We start from the raw sequence: 22,325 nt of genomic DNA on the forward strand, positions 1-22,325 counted from the left end.
GTTTACAATGTAACAATGCAGAGAACAGCAGAGTATAACCAATGCTGACCAAAAGTAAAAAAATAGCAACCTATCTCAGCCAGTCAGAATTCAACTTTCTGCTGTCAGACTATATAAGCTAAAGTTTTATTGGTTGGTATGGCTTTTGGTTTTTGTAAACATGCATATTTATACAAATAATGAAAAATCCTCTGTCTATACCTAAACAAATATACAGGTTTGATATTCGTAACTACTGTTGAGACTCACCAGATGTGATTTCCAATCCAGTACTCTCAGCACTCTTACACTCATCATGCAAGGCCAGAACAGTTAGGCTGTACACTTCTCCACACTGTAGGCCAGACAGGAGACAGGTGGGATCCTGGACATCTACGGTAAGAGTCTGACCCTGTCTTCCTACAGCGGTAGCAAAATAGGCGGTAGCTCCAGAGCTGGCATCCCAAGATACACTAAGTGCATTTTCCTGGCATAGTAATGTGGAGTTAACATTCTGAGGAATACATGGCACTAGAAGTAAAGATAATGTTACAGTTGAGTCAGTTTTCACACCAAACAAACTTTCAAGTGGTAGTTTCTGTCTGCAAAAATTATTGATGCCCCAGGTACAAAAGAACTATGGGCCAGATTCACAAAGAATTGCCCTGGCGCAGCGTATCAGAGATACGCTACGCCGCCGTATCTTACCTGGCGGAATTTCGAATCCAGGAAGATTTTGCGCCGTAAGTTACGGCGGTGTAGTGTATTTCTCGGCGCGTATTTCAAATTGGGCGGGTAAGGGGCGTGATTCATTTAAATGAAGTGCGTCCCCATGCCGATTGAAATGCGCATGCTCCGTTTCGAAATTTCATGCCGTGCTTTGCGCGAAATGACGTTGCATTCCTATTCACGGATGACTTCCGCAAAAAAAAAAATTTCAACATTTGACGCGGGAACGACGGCCATACTTTAACATGGCAAGTCTATCTATACGCCACGAAATAGCAGCTTTAACTATACGCCGGGAAAAGCCGACTAGCGACGACGTAAGAGAATGCGACGGCCGCGCGTACCTTCGTGGATCGACGGAAAAAGCTAATTAGCATACCCGACACAGAAAACGACGCAAACTCCACCCAGCGGACGCCAAAGTATTGCACCTACGATCCGAAGGCGTACGAATCCGTACGCCCGTCGGATCGAAGCCAGAAGCCGTCGTATCTTGGTTTGAGGAATCAAACTAAGGATACGACGCAGCAAATTTGAAAGTACGCCGGTGTATCAGTAGATACGCCGGCATACTCTCACTGTGAATCTGGCCCAATGTTTTCTTTTTGTAAAGGATTCACCCCTTTGTCACCATCTGCAGCATACTAGAGAAAACATAGGCGTCTAGTTTGCTTAGGGAAAGTGCAGTTTTTTAGCGCATATCTATGGTCAAAGTCATATATTTATTTCTTCATTGTATTTGAGTAATTTCTGGCTTACTCGTAACAATCTGAATGACTGAATTTGTAAACTGTAAAAAATCCCCACGCATTACTTTGAATTACTTGAATTCTGTGACATGTATTCCCTATGCCCTGTGAGTAGGCACTGCTGTGTCACACATTTCACAGAGCCTGCCTTCTGAGCTACACAGTTGCTCAGAGGAGGAGTCAGTACAGGAATTACTGCATGCAGGCAGCAAGCTACCATGGGGTATATAGCCCTTTGAAATGGAAGTACTGTATACCACAGAGGAGAAGCTGCAAAGCATTCAGGGAATACAGGAAGTTGTGGAAAGAGATGGCCAGCAGACAGGTATCACTCACAATATGAAAAGAGATTGTCAAGTAGGCTTATATTTGATTGTAAAATATAAGTATTGTTTGTATTGCTATTACAATGCTGTGCCGATTATTATAAAATAAAAAAAGTGCATGTGACTATGGATCTCCTTTAATCATATCAAATGGCCTAAAATGTCTGGGTCCTTTGACAATGATAATGGTTGTCAACATGTGAAAATATTTTTAGATTACAAGGGAGTACTATGCTTTATCAGGGAGTGCTACATACAGTATAACATATACATTATACTGTATATAAAACACATAAATCTGGTCCCCAATATCACATGACCATAAGGAAATCAGCAGTGCCGTTCCTCTGGCCATGGGGCTACCTGATTGTACTGATGCTGAAGCTGTATCCCTGTTATTCAGCTGACAAATGCCAAGACCTCTACTCACCCACTGAATTTCTGGCATTTGACATTTAAAAAACATTTTCTGTGGTGTAGGAGTGCTGGACCTAATGATGATTTGTTATAACATAATAGGAGGTGTGTGGTTCTGGCAACTGTGGTGTCCTTCTGGACCCTCTGAATAGTCTCCATAATCCATAACTAGCCAAAAATTAAAATACCACAATTTCTTAAAACATGTTAAAATAAACAAATATATATATATATATATATATATATATATATATATATATATATATATATATATATATAGTACAGACCAAAAGTTTGGACACACCTTCTCATTCAAAGAGTTTTCTTTATTTTCATGACTATGAAAATTGTAGATTCACACTGAAGGCATCAAAACTATGAATGAACACATGTGGAATTATACATAACAAAAAAGTGTGAAACAACTGAAAATATATTTCATATTCTAGGTTCTTCAAAGTAGCCACATTTTGCTTTGATTACTGCTTGGCACACTCTTGGCATTCTCTTGATGAGCTTCAAGAGGTAGTCACCTGGCGCAGCACCCCATCACTCTCCTACTTGGTCAAATAGCCCTTACACAGCCTGGAGGTGTGTTTGGGGTCAATGTCCTGTTGAAAAATAAATGATGGTCCAACTAAACGCAAACCGGATGGAATAGCATGCCGCTGCAAGATGCTGTGGTAGCCATGCTGGTTCAGTATGCCTTCATTTTTGAATAAATCCCCAACAGTGTCACCAGCAAAGCATCCCCACACCATCACACCTCCTCCTCCATGCTTCACAGTGGGAACCAGGCATGTAGAGTCCATCCGTTCACCTTTTCTGCGTCGCACAAAGACACGGGGGTTGGAACCAAAGATCTCAAGTTTGGACTCATCAGACCAAAGCACAGATTTCCACTGGTCTAATGTCCATTCCTTGTGTTCTTTAGCCCAAACAAGTCTCTTCTGCTTGTTGCCTTTCTTTAGCAGTGGTTTCCTAGCAGATATTCTACCATGAAGGCCTGATTCACACAGTCTCCTCTTAACAGTTCTAGAGATGTTTCTGCTGCAAAAGGTGGCTACTTTGAAGAACCTAGAATATGAAATATATTTTCAGTTGTTTCACACTTTTTTGTTATGTATAATTCCACATGTGTTTATTCATCGTTTTGATGCCTTCGGTGTGAATCTACAATTTTCATAGTCATGAAAATAAAGAAAACTCTTTGAATGAGAAGGTGTGTCCAAACTTTTGGTCTGTACTGTATATATACTACATCCCTGCAGCATCTCCCCGCAGTGATGTAGTCCCAAGGGAGGGGGCGAGCACGCTGACTAACCCCCAGCCAGAACAGCTCGGATGATGGGGGAAAGCTTACTGAGGAGGAACAAGAAGTGAGAAATTCAGACAAAGAAAAAAAACATTTAGAAGGGAAATCGGAAAAAAAAGTAAGTGAACCAACAATGCACAAGCTTAAAGGAACCTATTTAGAAAATAAAAAACAAACCTTTACAACCCTTTTAATAATTTAATAAAGGGAAGGTTATAGGATTGTATCCATTGTTCCCAGGTAGATCTCAATTTAGAGTTTTGTTGGTTATTGCATGCCAGAATCATTGAGGTAATTAAACTCCTTTACCTATATACTGTATATATATATATATATATATAGGGGAAGATCCACAAAAGAATTACGCCGGCGTATCTCTTGATACGCCACGTAATTTCAAATTTTGCGTGTCGTATCTTTGTTTTGTATCTACAAAACAACATACGACTGCATCTCGGATCGATCCGACAGGCGTAAGTCTTAGTACGCCGTCGGATCTTAGGTGCATTTTTTTGGCGGCCGCTAGGTGGCATTTCCGTCGAATTCCGCGTCGAGTATGCAAATTAGCTAGTTACGGCGATCCACGAACGTATGTCCGGCCGGCGCATTTTTTACGTTGTTTGCGTTCGGCTTTTTCCAGCGTATAGTTACCCCTGCTATTATGAAGCGTACTCAATGTTAAGTATGGCTGTCGTTCCCGCCTCGCATTTTGAATTTTTTACGTTGTTTGCGTGAGTCGTTCGCGAATAGGGATTTGCGTAGAATGACGTCACTCGTCGCAAGCATTGGCTTGTTCCTGTTTAATTTCGAGCATGCGCACTGGGATACCCCCACGGACAGCGCATGCGCCGTTAAAAAAAACATTGTTTACGTCGGGTCACGACGTATTTACATAAAACACGCCCCCATCACATCTATTTGAATTCCGTGCCCTTACGCCGTCAAAGATACACTACGCCGCTGTAACTTACGGCGCAAATTCTTTGAGGATTCGGAAAAAAAAAGTAAGTTACAGCGGCGTAGTATATCTTAGATACGCTACGCCCGGCGTAATATGCGCCGCTGTACGTGGATCTGCCCCATAGAGTTTAACAAGTTTTAAGGAATTTTTGTATTTTCTTACTGTCTAGTTTTTAGCTCTGATGATGATGATGAAGGCGGAAAGCTGAGCCCCCGAAACGTGTTGGCTGTGGCAAAATATTTTTTTTTATACAACAGGGTCAGGGTTTAACAAAGAAGGGGCAGATACAATCTTTACTATACCTAGGGAGTTCCCACAGATATGTATATTAGCTGCTGAAAATGAAACATTCCACCGACCTGTTTTAAATGTCATTTTAGAACTAGCTCTTCCTTTGCACATTCCATCCTCTGCCCAGACAGTCGCTGTGTAATTCTGTCCACATTCCAGCTCTGGAATCTCACAAGTGGTGTCGGAGGTATTGCAGGACAATGGATTTGCTCCTTCCAGTACAGCCACATATGACTTGGCATTCTGGCTGCTATCCCAGTGTATTATTCCTGAATTATTCTCACAAGATGCATAGGCAGACAGAATGTAAGGAGGACATGGAACTACAAAAACACCATTAAAAAAAGTGTTAGTTTACTCATCTATAACAGTTCTTTTTTTGATGATTCTACCCTGAACAACATAGAGTCAAAATCAATGTTACTTTTCACCCTTCCATGATCTCCCTTTTTGAGGCAGTGATAATTGGGTTAAATATATATAAATTGTGAAACCTAAGGCTATTGTATTTGACATATACACTAAACTTGTGCCATAACTTGAAATATATTTTCCTGACAGACTCCATGGCAGACTACGTGTGGGTTAACCCCGCCCCTCTCCACTGCTATAGGACCCCATATCCAATAAATTTGAGCTCACCTCCTCAGACAGTGTTCCGTAACTAGCCGACTCTCAGTCCCACTCTTAAAATTGTGTTCATGGGTGGGAACTCCGTCTGCCATGGAGTCTATCAGGAAAGGAAAATTACGGTAAGTATTTGGTAATAAATTTTCCGTTTTCCTGACAGAGTCCATGGCAGACTACGTGTGGGAAATAACTAGCCAATCCACACGGGAGGGTATGCTGAACAAAAACATTTTTAATCTCTCCGGTCAACTGACAGGATTCTTAGGCCAAAATTAACAGAAGAAAGGGAAGCAGGCTCTATACAATAATGAGACATGAAAGTGTTGATCAAATACCAGGAGGCTGCCTTGCATATCACATCAGGAGCCACATGTCGAGCCGCTGCCCATGAGGTCGCCATGCCTCTGGTGGAATGAGCCGTCACTGCCTCTGGAGGAGCCAAGCCCTTTTTCCTGTAAGCTTGTTGAATAGCTTGAACAATCCAGGCCGCTATTGTTCTTGAAGAAGCACATTTTCCTCTGTTGCTGCCAGAGTGTAAAAAGAACAGATGATTGGAACATCTGAAAGATGAAGTGACTCTTAAGTATTCTCTCAGAGTTTCACCCACATCCAAAGGATGTACTTCTGTGGATTCTGGAGACTTGAAAGTAGGAAGCACTATCCCCTGGTTTTCGTGAAAAACGGAAGTAACTTTTGGCTTGGACCCAAGCATGGGAATAAGGACCACCCGGTCTGAAAAGAAAGTCAGAAAAGGTTCCTGACATCCCAAAAAGCTCAACTCCGATACCCTTTTAGCTGAGGTGATGGACACCAAAAAGGCCAGTTTTAGTGACAAGCCCTTCAATGAAAGATCTTTGTTATTTAGAATTGACAATGCATCAAGGACGAGTGGAAGATCCCATTTGGGGAATCTAGGTTTCTCCACGGAAGAATTGTCGTATCAGTGGGTGAGTTGCCCATGCCGTTCCTGAAAAGGCTGACAGAGCCGATACTTGCACTCTAAGGGAACTAACCGATAGAGGAAGCTCCAGGCCAGACTGGAGAAAACTGAGGATGTCTTGGACTCCAGGGTTTCTGCAAGATCTTCCTGTTGATGTAGAAAAGTTAACAAACTTAGCCCATATTCTACTGTAAACTCTGTTGGTACTAGGCTTCCTGGAACTCATGAGAGTAGAAATAACTGTCGACTCACACCTGAGAGACTCTAGCCTCTCCCTCTCAAGAACCAGACCATCAGTCTCAGTATCGCTGGACAGGGGTGCAGGGTCGCCTTTTGAGAAAGAAGATCTGGTCTGAGAGGGAGAGGCAACGGGTCCCGGGAAGCTCATCTGGATCAGGAGGGGAAACCACGGCCTGCTCGGCCAGTAGGGTGCTATTGTCACCACTTCAATCGTCTCCAATTGAAGCCTCTGAAGGAATTTTAGAATGATCGGAGGTGGAGGGAAGGCATACGCCCTGTTGAAGGTCCTATAGCAGTGGTGAGGGGCGGGGTTAACCCACACGTAGTCTGCCATGTAATACATTTTCCATTTTACCTTCACCAAGTAGTTGAGTTTGTGTTTTTTCTTTTTTTCTTTTTCAGTTTTTATGCTAGATCAACACTGGTACCAATCTCATTTCAATACCATGGTTTGCTGCATTAGATGCTCATCATAAGCTATAGCCCCTTACATAACTGCAGGTAATGTTTTAAAATAATATTTCAGGGTACGCTTCATATGAACTGAAAAGATTGTCCTGCACAAGACTTTTTTAAGGAGGTTGTAAAGTATTGTATACCCAATCATGACATTTGATATGAATATAAATATACAGTATGTTTACCAAGTCTTTATTTCTTAGTTATTAGCTTAACATACAACCATGAGCCTAACAAACTCATTTAATCAGCCGTATACAGTGCCTTAAAAAAGTATTCATACCCCTTGACATTTTCCACTAATATTTTATTGGGATTTTATGTGATAGACCCACACAAAGTGGCACATAATTGTGAAGTAGAAGGGAAATTATAAATGGTTTTCAAAAATATTTACAAATAAATATCTGAAGAGTGTGGCGTGCATTTGTATTCATCCCCCTTTACTCTGATACCCCAAGCAAAATTCTAGTGAAACCAATTGCCTTCAGAAGTCACCTAATTAGTAAATAGAGTCCACCTGTGTATAATTTAATCTCAGTATAAATACAGCTGTTCTGTGAAGCCCTCAGTCAGGGATAACGTTGTGGAGAAGTTTTAAAGCATTTTGGGTTATAAAAAAATATCCCAGACTTTGAACATCTCGTGGAGTACTGTTCAATCCATCATCTGAAAATGGAAGAGTATGGCACAACTGCAAACCCAACAAAACATGGCCATTACATGGTCATCTGTCTAAACTGACGGGCCGGGCGCCAAGAGGCCCATGGTAACTCTGGATGAGCTTTAAAGATTCACAGCTTGGGAGAATCACAGGACAATTATTAGTCATGGACTCCACAAATCTGAAGAGTGGCAAGAAGAAAACCTTTGTTGAATGAAAGCTATATGGTGGCAGCATCATGTTGTGGGGATTCTTTTCTTCAGCAGGGACAGGTAAGCTGGTCAGAGTTGATGGGAAGATGGATGGAGCCAAATACAGGACAATCTTAGTAGAAAACCTGTTAGGCCACGTACAAACGGTCAGTCAAAACCGATGAAAGCAGACTGAAGGACCGTTTCATCGGTCAAAACCGATCGTGTGTGGGCCCTATCGGTCAGTTATCCTTCGGTCAAAAATTTTAGAACTTGCTTTAAAATTTAACCGATGGACGCCTAACCGATAGGTCAAAACCGATGGTTAGTATGCAAAAGCATCGGTTAAAAACCCGCGCATGCTCAGAATCAAGTCGACGCATGCTTGGAAGCATTGAACTTCATTTTTCTCTGCACGTCGTTGTGTTTTACGTCACCGCGTTTTGGACACAATCGTTTTTTTAACTGATGGTGTGTAGGCACATCAGACCATCAGTCAGCTTCATCGGTTAACCAATGACAATGGTCCTTCGGACCATTGTCATCGGATAGACTGATCGTGTGTACAAGGCCTTAGAGTCTGCAAAAGACTGTGGCGGAGGTGTACCTTCCAGCAGGACAAGGACCCTAAACATACAGCCAGAGCTACAATGGAATAGATCAAAGCATATTCATGTGTTAGAATGTCCTAGTCAAAGTCCAGACCTAAATCCAATTGAGAATCTGTAGCAAGACTTGAAAATAAAATTGCTGTTCACAGACACTCTCCATCCAATCTGAAAGAGCTTGAGCTATTTTGCAAAGAATGGGCAAAATTTTCACTCTCTAGATATGCAAAATTAGTAGAGACATACCCCAAAAAGACTTGCAGCGGTAATTGCAGCGTAAGGCGGTTCTACAAAGTATTGACTCAGGGGGGCTGAATATAAATGCACACCACACTTTTCAGATATTTGTTTGTAAAAAAAATTGAAAACCAAAATCTTGGGTGAGATGGAACCTTTTATTCTGTGAGCCAGTTTAGGCATTGGTGTCTGCAGCCTGTGCGAGTATGCAGTGTGTGAGTACACAGGTGTGCAGGGTCCTTATACACTAAAGCCTGAGTATAGTGCAGGGCTCCTAGTTTGAAAACAGCTTCCATAATGAAGACAGGAGGTCTAAACCAGGGGTCAGAGGTGTCCAGCTAGCAGCGTTGAGACGGGTCTCATCCCAGGAGTCAAGTGAGCTTCTATCGAGGTATCAGAACCCCTATTTAGAGGCCAGGAGTGGGCCCTGCAGCAGGGCACTGCGACTAAAGGCTAAGTTTACCAAGGGAACCTGTAGAACTGGGTTACAGTGTCAGAGGGACTGGCAACAAGAGCTGCAGTGCTGCTGACAAGAAAGCCAGGTGGCTCTGTAATTTCCATAGAATTTATGTTGATGGTGGAAACCCCTGTGTTGGAAACTAATTATGTGAACTGCAGGTTAGGATGAAGGAAAAAAGCTGGGACAGCCGCACTCCAAAAAAACTCCTCCTTTAATTAAAAATCACAAAATACATGCCACAGCAAAAAACAGCACAACAAAAGAAAAGCTGACGTTTCGCACTATGCCTTAGTGCTTCTTCATAGCTATGAAGAAGCACTAAGGCATAGTGCGAAACGTCAGCTCTGTAATTTCCATAGAATTTATGTTGATGGTGGAAACCCCTGTGTTGGAAACTAATTATGTGAACTGCAGGTTAGGATGAAGGAAAAAAGCTGGGACAGCCGCACTCCAAAAAAACTCCTCCTTTAATTAAAAATCACAAAATACATGCCACAGCAAAAAACAGCACAACAAAAGAAAAGCTGACGTTTCGCACTATGCCTTAGTGCTTCTTCATAGCTATGAAGAAGCACTAAGGCATAGTGCGAAACGTCAGCTTTTCTTTTGTTGTGCTGTTTTTTGCTGTGGCATGTATTTTGTGATTTTTAATTAAAGGAGGAGTTTTTTTGGAGTGCGGCTGTCCCAGCTTTTTTCCTTCATCCTAACCTGCATTTTGATTGCACTGCCTGCACCCTTGGCTTGGACCACAGGAATCAGATTACCTGGTTCTCTTTGAGCGGTTACCCACTCTCTAATTATGTGAACTGTTTAGGTTAATAAAAGTGGGCTGTAATGCTCTAAAATGCAGTTTGGACTGATATAACTCATTGAAAAAAGCATCTGCCACATGGGCCGAATCACCCCAACACCAAAATAGGTAAATATTTACTATTTGGTAGTCAGTTGATTGACCAGGGTAGGAATAATTCATTCAGTTGTATTATAGATGAAGAATGATGGTACTGTATTGTGCTGAACCAGGGATGTTTAATACAGAGTTAGCTAGACCTATAATTAAATACCGTATATAGGATTTTGCAGAAGGTCAAATAATAAGGCATCTAAAGCAGAGAATTTTTCAAGGACAGAAATTGCATGGACAAATTTTGAATTCCAGGCACTGTCCCTAGAAAATAGGAACAGTTAGTGGGTATGCATGTTACACGAAAACTATTGTCATACTTACTTGTTTTAACATGAAGTGAACTGTTTCCTTGACTATTGCAACTGTCAGAAGTGCTGCTTGCTGTAACTTCATAAACCCTGTCACATAACAAGTCTGTAAATTCATAGGATGTGTTTGTGGTTATGAAAGAAGTCTCATGTAGGCCACTAACAGCTGTCAATGAATATGCTGCGGCTCCTGGGGCAACTTCCCATGATACAGTTAGAGACTGCGTGTCACAGTCCACAGAGCTACTCAGATTAGTTGGGACACAAGGCGCTGAAAGAAAATGGCAAAAATGATGTTACTAAAGTTTGTCAGCTTAAACTTTATATCAGGAATTAAAGTTTTACTTATAATAGAGAGAAAAACACAGTAGGAAATATAAATTAAATTTTTTTACACCTTCCATTGGCAAACTGCAAGCAAAATAGTATTCTAGAAAAGGCGTACAGAACTGATTTGAAAATCTGACATATTTGTACAGTCATTGCTAACATAAGAATTATAATAGTAATAATAATAATAATAGCACCCTGCTATCAGGGAGAGGTGGGGACCTCTGGCTGGAAAATTCAGAAGTAAATAGGATACAAGGGTTGAAAGAGGGTGTATTGTTGTTCGTCATCACGCTCTTGATGAAGGAGCCCGGAGCCTATACCATAGGAGAGATAGGAGAAGCCGCCGCTTCTCCACTAGATGTGTTTTTATATCGCTATTAAATGTCATCGGAATCGTAAGTGCATAGTAATTTTGCCTATTAAACTCAGCTTTACGGTATTACGCTATGGTCCTCTTCTTTTTCATTTTCTGACCATCCGAGATCACAGGCACCACTTCATACATCTTACAGAGGGTCCAGAGGGAGACCTAAAATCCTCAGGTGCGCTGAGATCACTGTAATGGTGATCGCACTGACAGGGTAAGGAGACTACTTTACCACATTTGGGTGCCTTCCTGGTGAGAGAGAGAGAGAGAGAGACTTGTAAAGCGCAACACATGCAAACTGAATCGCCTCTGGGCGCTGTATCCATTTCATGGGTAAGGAACCCCTTGACCTCAGAAGAGATGGGTTTTAATCTTTCTCCTGAAGGCCAAGTGGTCCGACTCCAGTCAGATGGTGGTTGGTAGTGCATTCCACAGGCGAGGTCCCTGGACTGCAAGTCTTCGATCTCCTTTGGACTTGTATCTGGCTTTGGGTATCTGGAGGAGGTTTTGATTGGTGGATCGCAGAATGCGATTGGGGTTATGGGCTTTTATTTTTTCGCATAGGTATTGGGGGGCGTTTCCTTGAATACACTTATGCATTAGGGAGAGTGCCTTGAAAGTGATTCTGTCTTTTACTGGCAACCAATGAAGGGATCTCAGCGAAGGTGAGATTGATTCCCATGTTTTTTTTCCCATGGTGGATGAATTTCCTTCTATCCTCTCTCGGTGTCCATTCGGATGTCCCTTCAAGGAATTATCTATCCTGCAAGGACTTAATTCCATTTATTTTTAAAATATCTTGGATGTTACATTCACACAGTGGGACTTTCTTATATTCACTTATTTTTGTCACATTATTTTATTCTATCTATCAGTGAGAGAATTTTTTTCTCATTTCACTATTCAATATTGTATATCTAAGATCTATTATTTTAGTTCCTTTTCACTTGTTTTTTTTAAACGCTGTACCATTTTTTACACATGCTCATAATACCAGTAATCATTTTTTGGTTACCCAGGTGCAGGGGTTTTATCTGTATTTCTATAGACATTTTTGCTTGTTAAAACCAAAAACATATTTTTTTGGACATAGGCAAAGGTAGGAAAACTGATTTGGAGCAGAATTAATTTATGAGAGGTAAATGACTACTTAAAAATTACTTATTATTAATAATGCGTTAATGTAAAGTTTCTAAATGCAGCGCTTTGAAATCACATTGAGCAAAATCTGCAAAAACTAGAGAAAAAAGAAGAAATAAAGACTGCAAGCAGCAATCAACTCAATTTTTACAGTGCTGATTCTATAGTAATACATACCTGTGGACAGCAAGGTGGGTAGACTCTTTCCACTATTACACTGCTCATTATAGGCTGTTAAAGTTACATTGTAGGTATCCCCACATTGTAAACCTTTGATATCACAGGTCTGATCTGAAGTATAACAAGTCAGTGTCTCCCCATTCTGATCTGTTAGCGTTCCAACATAATAATCTGCTCCCAAGGTAGCGACCCATGACAGTGTCAAGAAGTCTAAAGTACAGGAAGGCATCACCTCCAATACATACAGAATACATGGACCTGAAGAAGTGAACACATTTAAAAATCACTTTAGCAGTATTAGCAGGAGCAACATAACAGTAGTAATAACAATCTGCATATAACTCAATAATAAGTATTGGCAACACTTTTCTGGTGCTTTGTCCATATTATAAAGTAGAAAAGACCCACAGCCAATCGTACTAGGTCTGTATTTTAGTTTACAGTTCAATTTCAGGTGAGGGAGCCCCCCACAACATCATACAAATATATATATATATAGTGCCTTGCGACCCCCTTGAACTTTGCGACCTTTTGCCACATTTTAGGCTTCAAACATAAAGATATAAAACTGTAATTTTTTTTGAAGAATCAACAAGTGTGACACAATCATGAAGTGGAACGAAATTTATTGGATATTTCAAACTTTAACAAATAAAAAACTGAAAAATTGGGCGTGCAAAATTATTCAGCCCCTTTACTTTCAGTGCAACAAACTCTCTCCAGAAGTTCAGTGAGGATCTCTGAATGATCCAATGTTGACCTAAATGACTAATGATGATAAATATATTCAGTGATCAGAAATAGGGTCTAGTTTGTTACAAAAGGAATTTGCAGTTTATCTATCCATCCCTAGTCTACTGATATAATGTAGCCATACTGTGGAAATCTGATACACAAGGAATATATTGTACTAATTGACATACCTGTGCGGAATTCAACAATGGTACTTCTACTGTCACACTGTTCTCCATGTGCAGTCACTATAACATGATAGTTTTCACCACATTCTAGAGATTCAATTCTACATGTGGTTTCCTCTGTACTGCATAAATAGGTATTTCCACCATAATCTCGCACAGTTGCTGTGTAGTTCCTGGCTCCTGGTGTTCTGTCCCATGACACATCTGTTATATCTGTTCCACAGATAACCTCTGTTCTCACATTTTGTGGAATACAGGGAGCTAGAGAATAAAATAACAAAAAAAGAAAAATGATAATTGATGGTGTAATTACAGAAAAAATATATTTTGGTTGGGATACAGTATGGAAGGTTGAAGTCTTCTGTCAGGTTTTCTATTGCTGTTTGTGCACCTGTTTGGAACATTACCCCTCACTATGGGGGAGATTTGCTAAAACTGTTACACACAGAATCTGATACAGCTGTGCATAGTAACCAATCGGCTTTTTAACTTAAGTTTGTTCAATTAAGCTTTGACATTAAGCCCTTGTTCACTCTGAACACGGCTTTGAAATCATCATGAAAAGGTCATGTGAACTCGCACAATTTCAAAGTCGCATTTCAGTCTGACTTCGGGGGCGACTTGAAAGACATCTGTGCGGGTTCATGCACAGATGTCTAGTAAAATCGCCCCCAAAGTCGCCAAAAGTAGCGCAGGGATTACTTTTGGAAATCGGTGCAGTGCTGCAAAGTCGACATTGGTTACTATTCTCAGCTGCGCCAGATTCTGTTTGCAGCAGTTTTAGTAAATCTCCCCCTTTCTGCCTGAGAGATAGGTGTAAATTGGATGGAACGTAAAGGTGATCCTCTCCCATAGAGAAATGGACTCTGGGTCTATGGAAGAGCACTAGGCCACTCAGACACTGAGCAGCACTGCACTATATGGAGGCAGGGAGCAGGCCTGGACTGGCCATAGGGCATACCGGGCATATGTTCGGTGGGCCACGGCGGCCGGCGGGCCGCATGCTACGTCTCCCCCCAGTGCACTCTCAAGTTTGAGTCCAAGCCGCACTCGAGTGACACTGACACCCGTCGGCACATCACGGGGCCAGGACCCGCAATGATCCATTTCTCTCTGGCACGGTGGCCGCAGTTTTGATAATATATAAGAAAATATTGTGTTGCGCTGATAATCAAGTAAAAAATTGCATACATATATATATACACCATATACATAAATAAGAACCCCCTACACCTCAAATCAGGGAGGTATATGTGCAAAAGATAAACAAAAACCACTCAAAAACTATAATGTGAAAAAATTCAAATAGAACCAGCAAAAATAGTTCATGGAAAAAACACAGTTCAGTACATAGGCTAATAGGAGACAGGTGTGAGATCCACAGTCCTTTGGTGTGCAGCTGTCATTATAGCAAAAAAAATAATAAATAAAAAAAATAAAATCTTATGGACTGGGTTTATTATTATAACCTATTGATCAGCTGATCATGTGTTTTTTTTTGGTGAAGATTCACCAGTATGCGGGATTTTTATCCCCTTCCATTGTATGTCATGTCTATAGTAATTCTTGTAATATTACTATCACCCACTAGGGGGGGTGATTATCTATGCCTTGTTTTATTTATTTTTGAAAGTGGTTGAGTAATATTAGGTGTATTTATTCTTCTCACCACTGGAGGCAGTGACGTGTATAGGCTATTAGTTGTTCATAATGAAGGTTGCATAAATGAATTTTATAATGTATTTTAACATTTAATTTGTTCCAAATGGTCTCGTATATATGTATTTTATTTGCTTGTAAAGATCACATTAAAATGTTGTGGCTAAAGCGCACCAGTCAGCCGGCAATGATGTGAAGGATCCACCCCTCTGCTCTTGCCTCCATTGTCAGCTTGTATAAATAGACTGCTGACATGGTCACATGGCAACCCATGAATAAGTCAAGTGGCTATTGACGATACGCGTGGGGGAGAAGCCGAGTGACGCGATCGACGGTCGAATCCGTCCTTCTGAGGAGATCGTAGCACTGAGCGGCGTTCAATGACTGATTGCAGTTGAGCCTTTTTACCATCGAGGTTCCGTGACTGCAATCATTGTATTGCAGGGTTCATTTCCCATTTTATTACGTTATTTGCACCATATATCTTTCTTTTCTCCTTATGAGCGGCTGATATCCTGTGTTAATCGGGGAGTCCAGAAGGAAAAGGTTTTATTTTTTTATTTTTTTTATTTATTATATTTTTTTTGCTATAATGACAGCTGCACACCAAAGGACTGTGGATCTCACACCTGTCTCCTATTAGCCTATGTACTGAACTGTGTTTTTTCCATGAACTATTTTTGCTGGTTCTATTTGAATTTTTTCACATTATAGTTTTTGAGTGTTTTTTGTTTATCTTTTGCACATATACCTCCCTGATTTGAGGTGTAGGGGGTTCTTATTTATGTATATGGTGTATATATATATGTATGCCATTTTTTACTTGATTATCAGCGCAACACAATATTTTCTTATTTATTCACTTTGGTTTTGTGCACCTCACGTGTCTGCAGCTTATCTTTAGTATTTTATATGGTTTTAGTAATAGCGCTGTAGTACCTTTTTACATATTTTTACGCAGTTTTGATAATCTGATCAGTCTCGGCTGTCTGACACAGCCGAGCAAAGTGAAGCCGCCTCCCCCTCCTCCTCTATGTCTACACAGGGGGAGGGGACCCGACATGCAGTCCTGTGCTGATCTGAGGTACATTATGGGTCTGAAGGGGGGGGGTCTGTATTGTAGGGGGGTTTCTGTATTGTGGGGGTTGGTTCTGTATTGTAGGGGTGGTCTGAAATGTAGAGGGGGTTCTGTATTGTAGGGGGAGTCTGAAAGGGTTCTGTATTGTAGGGAGGTTCTGTATTGTAGGGGGGTTCTGTAATGTAGGGGGGGTCTGAAATGTAGGGGGGTTCTGTATTGTAGGGGGGTCTGAAATGTAGGGGGGTTCTGTATTGTAAGGGGGGTCTGTATTGTAGGGGGGGTCTGTACTGTAGGGAAGGGGTCTGTATTGTAGAGGGGGGCTGTAATGTAGGGGGGATCTGTAATGTAGGGGGTCTGTATTGTAGAGGGGGGATATATTGTAGAGGGGAGCTGTAATGTATGGGGGTCTGTATTGTAGACGGGGTCTGTAATGTAGGGGGGTCTGTACTGTAGGGGGGGTCTGTACTGTAGGGAGGGGGTCTACACTGTAGGGAGGGGGTCTGTACTGTAGGGAAGGGGTCTGCACTGTAGGGAAGGGGTCTGCACTGTAGGGAGGTAGGCTGTACTGTAGGGAGGTCTGTGCAACATGCAGGGGGTCCAGAACTGTTAGGGGGTGTGTGTGTGTAACAAACTGTGGGGGGCTGTGTAATGTAAAGGGGTCCAGAGGTGCAGTGCTATGTAATGTAAAGGGGTCCAGAGGTGTAAGGTGCTGTGTAATGTAAAGGGGTCCAGGGGTGCAGGGTGCTGTGTAATATAAAGAGGCTCAGAGGTGCAGGGTGTTGTGTAATGTAAAGGGGGCCAGAGGTGCAGGGTGCTGTGTAATGTAAAGGGGTCCAGAGGTACAAGGTGTTGGAACCCCACTTCCCTTCATTAACCGCTGCCATGAAGCGACGCCGTCGCGGCTGCTCAGTCTAAAATGCCCGGGCTATTTTTTTTGTCCCAGTCCGGGCCTGGCAGGGAGTATGTGGCATGTTACCTATAAAATAACATTCTTTGGGGGGGTTTAGCTGAAGCGTGGGGAAAGCAAATTTAGTCACCTTATGTCATCTGCTTTGCAGAAACTTGCCACACCACCTATTAGACAAAGTACAGGGTTGCTTTAAAACCTCTGTCAGGTTTTTAATTTCTGGCTTAGTGATGGGTGTCAGTGGAACAAGAAGTGAGGAAATCTCCCAAACAAGGACACAGGCAGCAATACAAATCCAGAAGAGGCACTAAGCCTTAGTCTCCTTTCACTACGGAGTCCGCCTGCTCCCGCCAGCTCAGCAGGAGATTTGTCCGCAGATCTCCGCTGAGCCAACGGATGACAAGCTCCTATCTGCTCACTGAGAGGAGAGGGGCTTGTTGGGCGCCACTCTTTTGGAGCAATCTGATGATCTTACCCGATCCGCCATGGACGGATGCATACGTATCCCCATACATCTGTTTTAAGCAGATCGGATCGGGTCGGATGTCAGCGGACATGTCTCCGCTGACATCCGACGCTCCATAGAGATGCAAGGCGCGGCCGTTCAGGTCCACCGTCAAAACTGACAGGCGGACCTGAATGGTGCATCTGTGTAAAAGGGGCCTTACCTACTCTAAAATAACAAAAGCTTCAACTAAGAAATTATACATGTGAGAAGAGTGAGGTGAGTAATACATAGAAAATGTCATTCTTAACCTTGAATTTCAAGAATAAGGGTTGGTTGCAGTTTAAGCAATGTGCTCCCATCACTTCCATATACTGTGATTTGCAGTGTATTTGAAATATTCTCAATGATGGTTAGCCCGGTTTCACACTGGTGAGGTTTTAAAATCACGCTTCAGCGTGATTTCAAAGCTGCAGATCGGCGCGATTTGCACCTCTGATTTCATTTGGGCTTGCGACTTCCTTTAACAGAAGTCTGGAGATTGCGCAACTGAACTTTTTGTGAGCAGTCTTCTCCAGGTCCCTGGAAGTATATACTGTATAATATCCTTCACTCTGACTTTACTGAAGCGCATACTTGTACCATGGTGGTGTCTCAAAGTATTGAAGACCGAGACAGCCAATCATCTAGAATTTTCAGAAGGTGGTTAGTACATTTATCTCAGTACTGAATCAGTTCACACAAACGTAATGCTTTTTCAGAGAGAAAAATTTAAACATCGAGCCAGAATAATGGGTATGTAATGATTATTAAATTGTGATATTATTCAAAATGATCTGTATTTTATAGATTTATATGACATGTAGTAACAATAATACACTATTCCTCTAGCAGGTCTTACCACTGTAGATATCGGTAGCATTGGACATGCTGTTACAGTCGGAGTTAGATGCTATTAGTGATACGCTGTACATTTGTCCACACTCCAAGGCATAAATATCACATGTTGTGCTATTTGATGAACACACGCCATTCCAACCATTTATGGCACTCACAAAAGCCGCATATGAAGTAGCTCCTTGAGAAGGATCCCATAATAAAGATGCCATGTTGGTTCCACATTGAAGCTGCGCGCTTATATTTGAAGCAATACATGGTGCTGTGAAACACAAAAAGTTGCATAAACATTGATATTTCATAGAGTAATATAATTCATAGGGTAATATCCTCAAAATGCAATCAAAGTAAACCTGTAAAATATACAGTATCTCACAAAAGTGAGTACACCCCTCACATTTTTGTAAATATTTTAATATACCTTTTCATGTGACAACACTGAAGAAATGACACTGAAATAATGGTGGCCACACAAAATATTGACACTTTGGGGCAGATCCACAGAGAGAGTACGCCGGCGTATCTACTGATACGCCGGCGTACTTTCAAATTTCCCGCGTCGTATCTTTGTTTTGAATCCTCAAAACAAGATACGACGGCATCTGGGTTAGATCCGACAGGCGTACGGCTTCGTACGCCTTCGGATCTAAGATGCAATTTTTCGGCGTCCGCTGGGTGGCGTTCACGTCGTTTTCCGCGTCGAGTATGCAAATTAGCTATTTCCGACGATCCACGAACGTACGAGCGGCCGTCGCATTCTTTTACGTCGTCTCTAGTCGGCTTTTTCCGGCGTATAGTAAAAGCTGCTGTTTCGTGGCGTATAGTTAAACCTGCTATGTTAAGTATGGCCGTCGTTCCCCCGTTTAATTTGAATTTTTTTTTTCGTTTGCGTAAGTCGTCCGTGAATCGCGGGATGGACGTAATTTACGTCCAAGTCTAAACAATGACGTCCTTGCGACGTCATTTCGCACAATGCATGCGCAATTCGTTCGGCGCGGGGACGCGCTTCATTTAAATGAAACGCGCCCCCCTACTCGCCAATTTGAATTAGGCTCCGTTACGCCGCGAGAGATACACTAAGCCGCCGTAACTTACGGCGCAATTTCTTTGTGGATTCAAAGCTGCCAAAAGTAAGTTACAGCGGCGTAGCGTATCTCACATACGCTGCGCCCATCTAATTGTATGTGGATCTGCCCCTTTGGGTCCAATTTGTACACTCACTACTTTACACTACTACTTTCTTGTCGCATGAAAAGATATAATAAAATATTTACAAAAATGTAAGGCCCTGTACACACGATCAGTTCAATCTGATGAAAACGGACTGAAGTTCAGTTTTATCCGTCCAAACCGACCGTGTGTGGGCCCCATCAGTCTGTTATCCTTCGGTCCAGAAATGTAGAACTTGCTTAAAAATTGAGCTGATGGACTGCTAACCGATAGGTCAAAACCGATGGTTAGTATGCAAAAACATCGGTTCCAAACCCGGGCATGCTCAGAATCAAGTCGACGCATGCTTGGAAGCATTGAACTTCAGTCCGTTTTCATCAGTTTGGACTGATCGTGTGTACAGGGCCTAAGGGGTGTACTCACCTTTGTGAGATACTGTATTTATTCAAATTCACATCCTAGCGAAGTGATAAATTAATGTCTTATTTATATGAAGTATAAAAACATTTTGAATAATAATAATGTGAGTTTGTTGTTGTTGTACCTCAGTATTCTAAAGATTTTACCTAGGGGTCGCACCAGGGGAGTTATTGGGTGCTCTTTAGCACCCCTCAAAAGTTCTCAAAGCACCTCCATCAGGAGCCTGCTTCTCCTGCCTGTCATGATGACTGCAGGCAGCCCTGACTCCTCATGTGCGGCGTGGGGCTGGGCTGGGCTGTCCGCGATCGCTCTAGGAGGCCAGCCTCTGCACATGACCGCTATATGCCCAATCACAGTGCGCCGGGAAACACTGAACATGGCGGCGGGAGACAAGCACTGAAAGTGTGAGCCGCCGGGGCCGGTGTATTCCCCTCCGCCTGTCCCTCTGCTCTGGTACGGTGCTGTGTGTCTAGCGGAGCGGAGGGGCGAGGCTTGGTGGAGATGGAAGCATGGAGGTGCAGCGTCTGTAACCATGGAGCGGGCTGCGGGTGGATGGTGCTGGCAGGGAGTTGGAAAATCCGAATAAATTCTGCACATCCAGTACTGAGGTCCTGAAGAGAGTCCTGGCGAAGAGCAGACCGAGGTGAGGAGGACTCAGAGGATGTATTTGCACCGAGCTGTGTGGAGGGGGGAGGGGGTTGTGAGTAGTGCAGGAAATAGGACTCCTACTGTAGGAGTCAGGTGGGTCTTTGTAGTAGGTCAGTGTAGGTGTAAGGTCGGTGGGTCAGTGTATGTGTCAGGTAGGTGTCGGGGGTCAGTGTATGTGTCAGTCGGTGTAATAGTCAGTGTTGGTGTCAGGTAGGTCAGTGTAATGGTCAGGTGGGTCAGTGTAATGTGAGTAGTGCAGAAAGTAGTAGTGAGGTGGGTCAGTGTAGGTGCCAGGTAGGTTAGTGTAAGTGTCAGGTAGGTCAGTGTAATGGTCACGTAGGTCAGATGGGTCAGTGCAATGTGAGTAGTGCAGGAAGTAGGATCAGGTGGATCAGGTAGGTGTGTCAGGGGGTCAGTGTAGGGGTCACATAGGTCACATGTGTTCAAAAAATGGAAAGAGTGCAGCGCTATGTGGTTAAAACCATGTGTGAAATAAATGTTAAACCTTGATATGTAAACAAATGATATGTGAAAAATTAATATATGAAAAATTTATTAAAAAGAAAACTAATGCAGAGTCCAAAAAGAACACAACATAGTCCGTGAAGAGTTAATTTCAAACACAAATCCGTGAAGGGTTAACTCCCAAAAAAAGACAAATTGCTTGCCAAGAAAGTGAAGATAAAGTTTGGTGAATAATAAGTCCCAAAATATACCAGGGTATTGCCGAAGAAGTAGTGAGTGATACAAATCTTCCCAAGAGCAGCGTGATTTTTCAGGTGTGACACCCAAGTGATTAATATCTTGCTTACCAGATAGCCGTGACTGTGATGCACAGTCTCACCTAGCCCAGGGAATGCTTATGATGACTGTCATGCCTTTGGCCTACAAGGAAATGCAGTAATATCTTCTGGGACTTGTAATTCAAATATTGTCCACTAGATGTCACTCTTAACAAAGGACCGTTGATGGGCAGTGTTCTATGGTAATGTACATTTCCTGTCGTGTTATTGAAAACTGTCTTCACTTCCTGTCACAACTCTTTCATCTTTTTCCACTGAACAGTCCACATGGAGTCAGCTAAGCCTGCACCACATGTTTCCTAAGTCTTGATCCTCCTGGGACAGCATTGCTGGTATGATAAAGACTGTTTATCTATATGCCTAGTAGACATTTGTTTGTGTTCATATAATTCTCATATGTTCATTTATTTGTTTATCTCTAGTTTCACCATTATTCATACGCATCTTATATGGCCACCACCTGTTCATCGTAATAAAGATCCAAAGTTACAGACAGTCTGGTTATTTAGGATGCAAGGTTTAAGCTGTATGTTGAGCTACATACACACCAGGGGCAAATGTGTAGCGAGAACAGAACAATGACAGACAGGTCCATCTGTACATTCAGAACTAAAGGTGCTGCCTGACTGGACAGAACTGGCCTATGCATAAGAGTTGCTATTGCAGAGGCTCATTTAGTAATGTCTCAATTGTTTTAAAAATGTTTGATCCATATCTCTCCTTCCTTTTTAATTTGATTTGATGTTTACTTTTCCTCTTTTTTTTTTGATGTCTGATATTAATCCATTGTTTTTTTAAATTTGCTGGAAAGTTCAGGACACGGCCTACCCGCTGTTTCCTTACACTCCCCCCCCCCCAGACCTGCACTAACTGGCGCAGTAATACGCTGCAGTGATTTCCTTAACAATTATTTAGTTGCCTATTGGGCTCTAGGGTTTATCACCCTG

At 42.2% G+C, this 22,325-nt stretch overlaps 1 protein-coding gene across 3 annotated transcripts in view; it reads right to left on the reverse strand.

Annotated features, from left to right (window-relative positions):
- The window catches only part of LOC120945574, a 144,905-nt gene that overhangs the window by 37,297 nt on the left and 85,283 nt on the right, over positions 1-22,325 (reverse strand). For all 3 annotated transcript variants that reach the window (XM_040359843.1, XM_040359842.1, XM_040359841.1), the window contains exons 20-25: positions 18,342-18,599; positions 13,355-13,612; positions 12,429-12,689; positions 10,425-10,682; positions 4,836-5,090; positions 250-510 (exon numbers count right to left, since the gene is read on the reverse strand). In XM_040359843.1, coding sequence (XP_040215777.1) covers positions 250-510; positions 4,836-5,090; positions 10,425-10,682; positions 12,429-12,689; positions 13,355-13,612; positions 18,342-18,599 — 1,551 coding nt within the window. The remainder of the gene's footprint in view (positions 1-249; positions 511-4,835; positions 5,091-10,424; positions 10,683-12,428; positions 12,690-13,354; positions 13,613-18,341; positions 18,600-22,325) is intronic.

Source organism: Rana temporaria, chromosome 7, assembly GCF_905171775.1.
Source record: "Rana temporaria chromosome 7, aRanTem1.1, whole genome shotgun sequence".
NCBI lineage: Eukaryota > Metazoa > Chordata > Amphibia > Anura > Ranidae > Rana > Rana temporaria.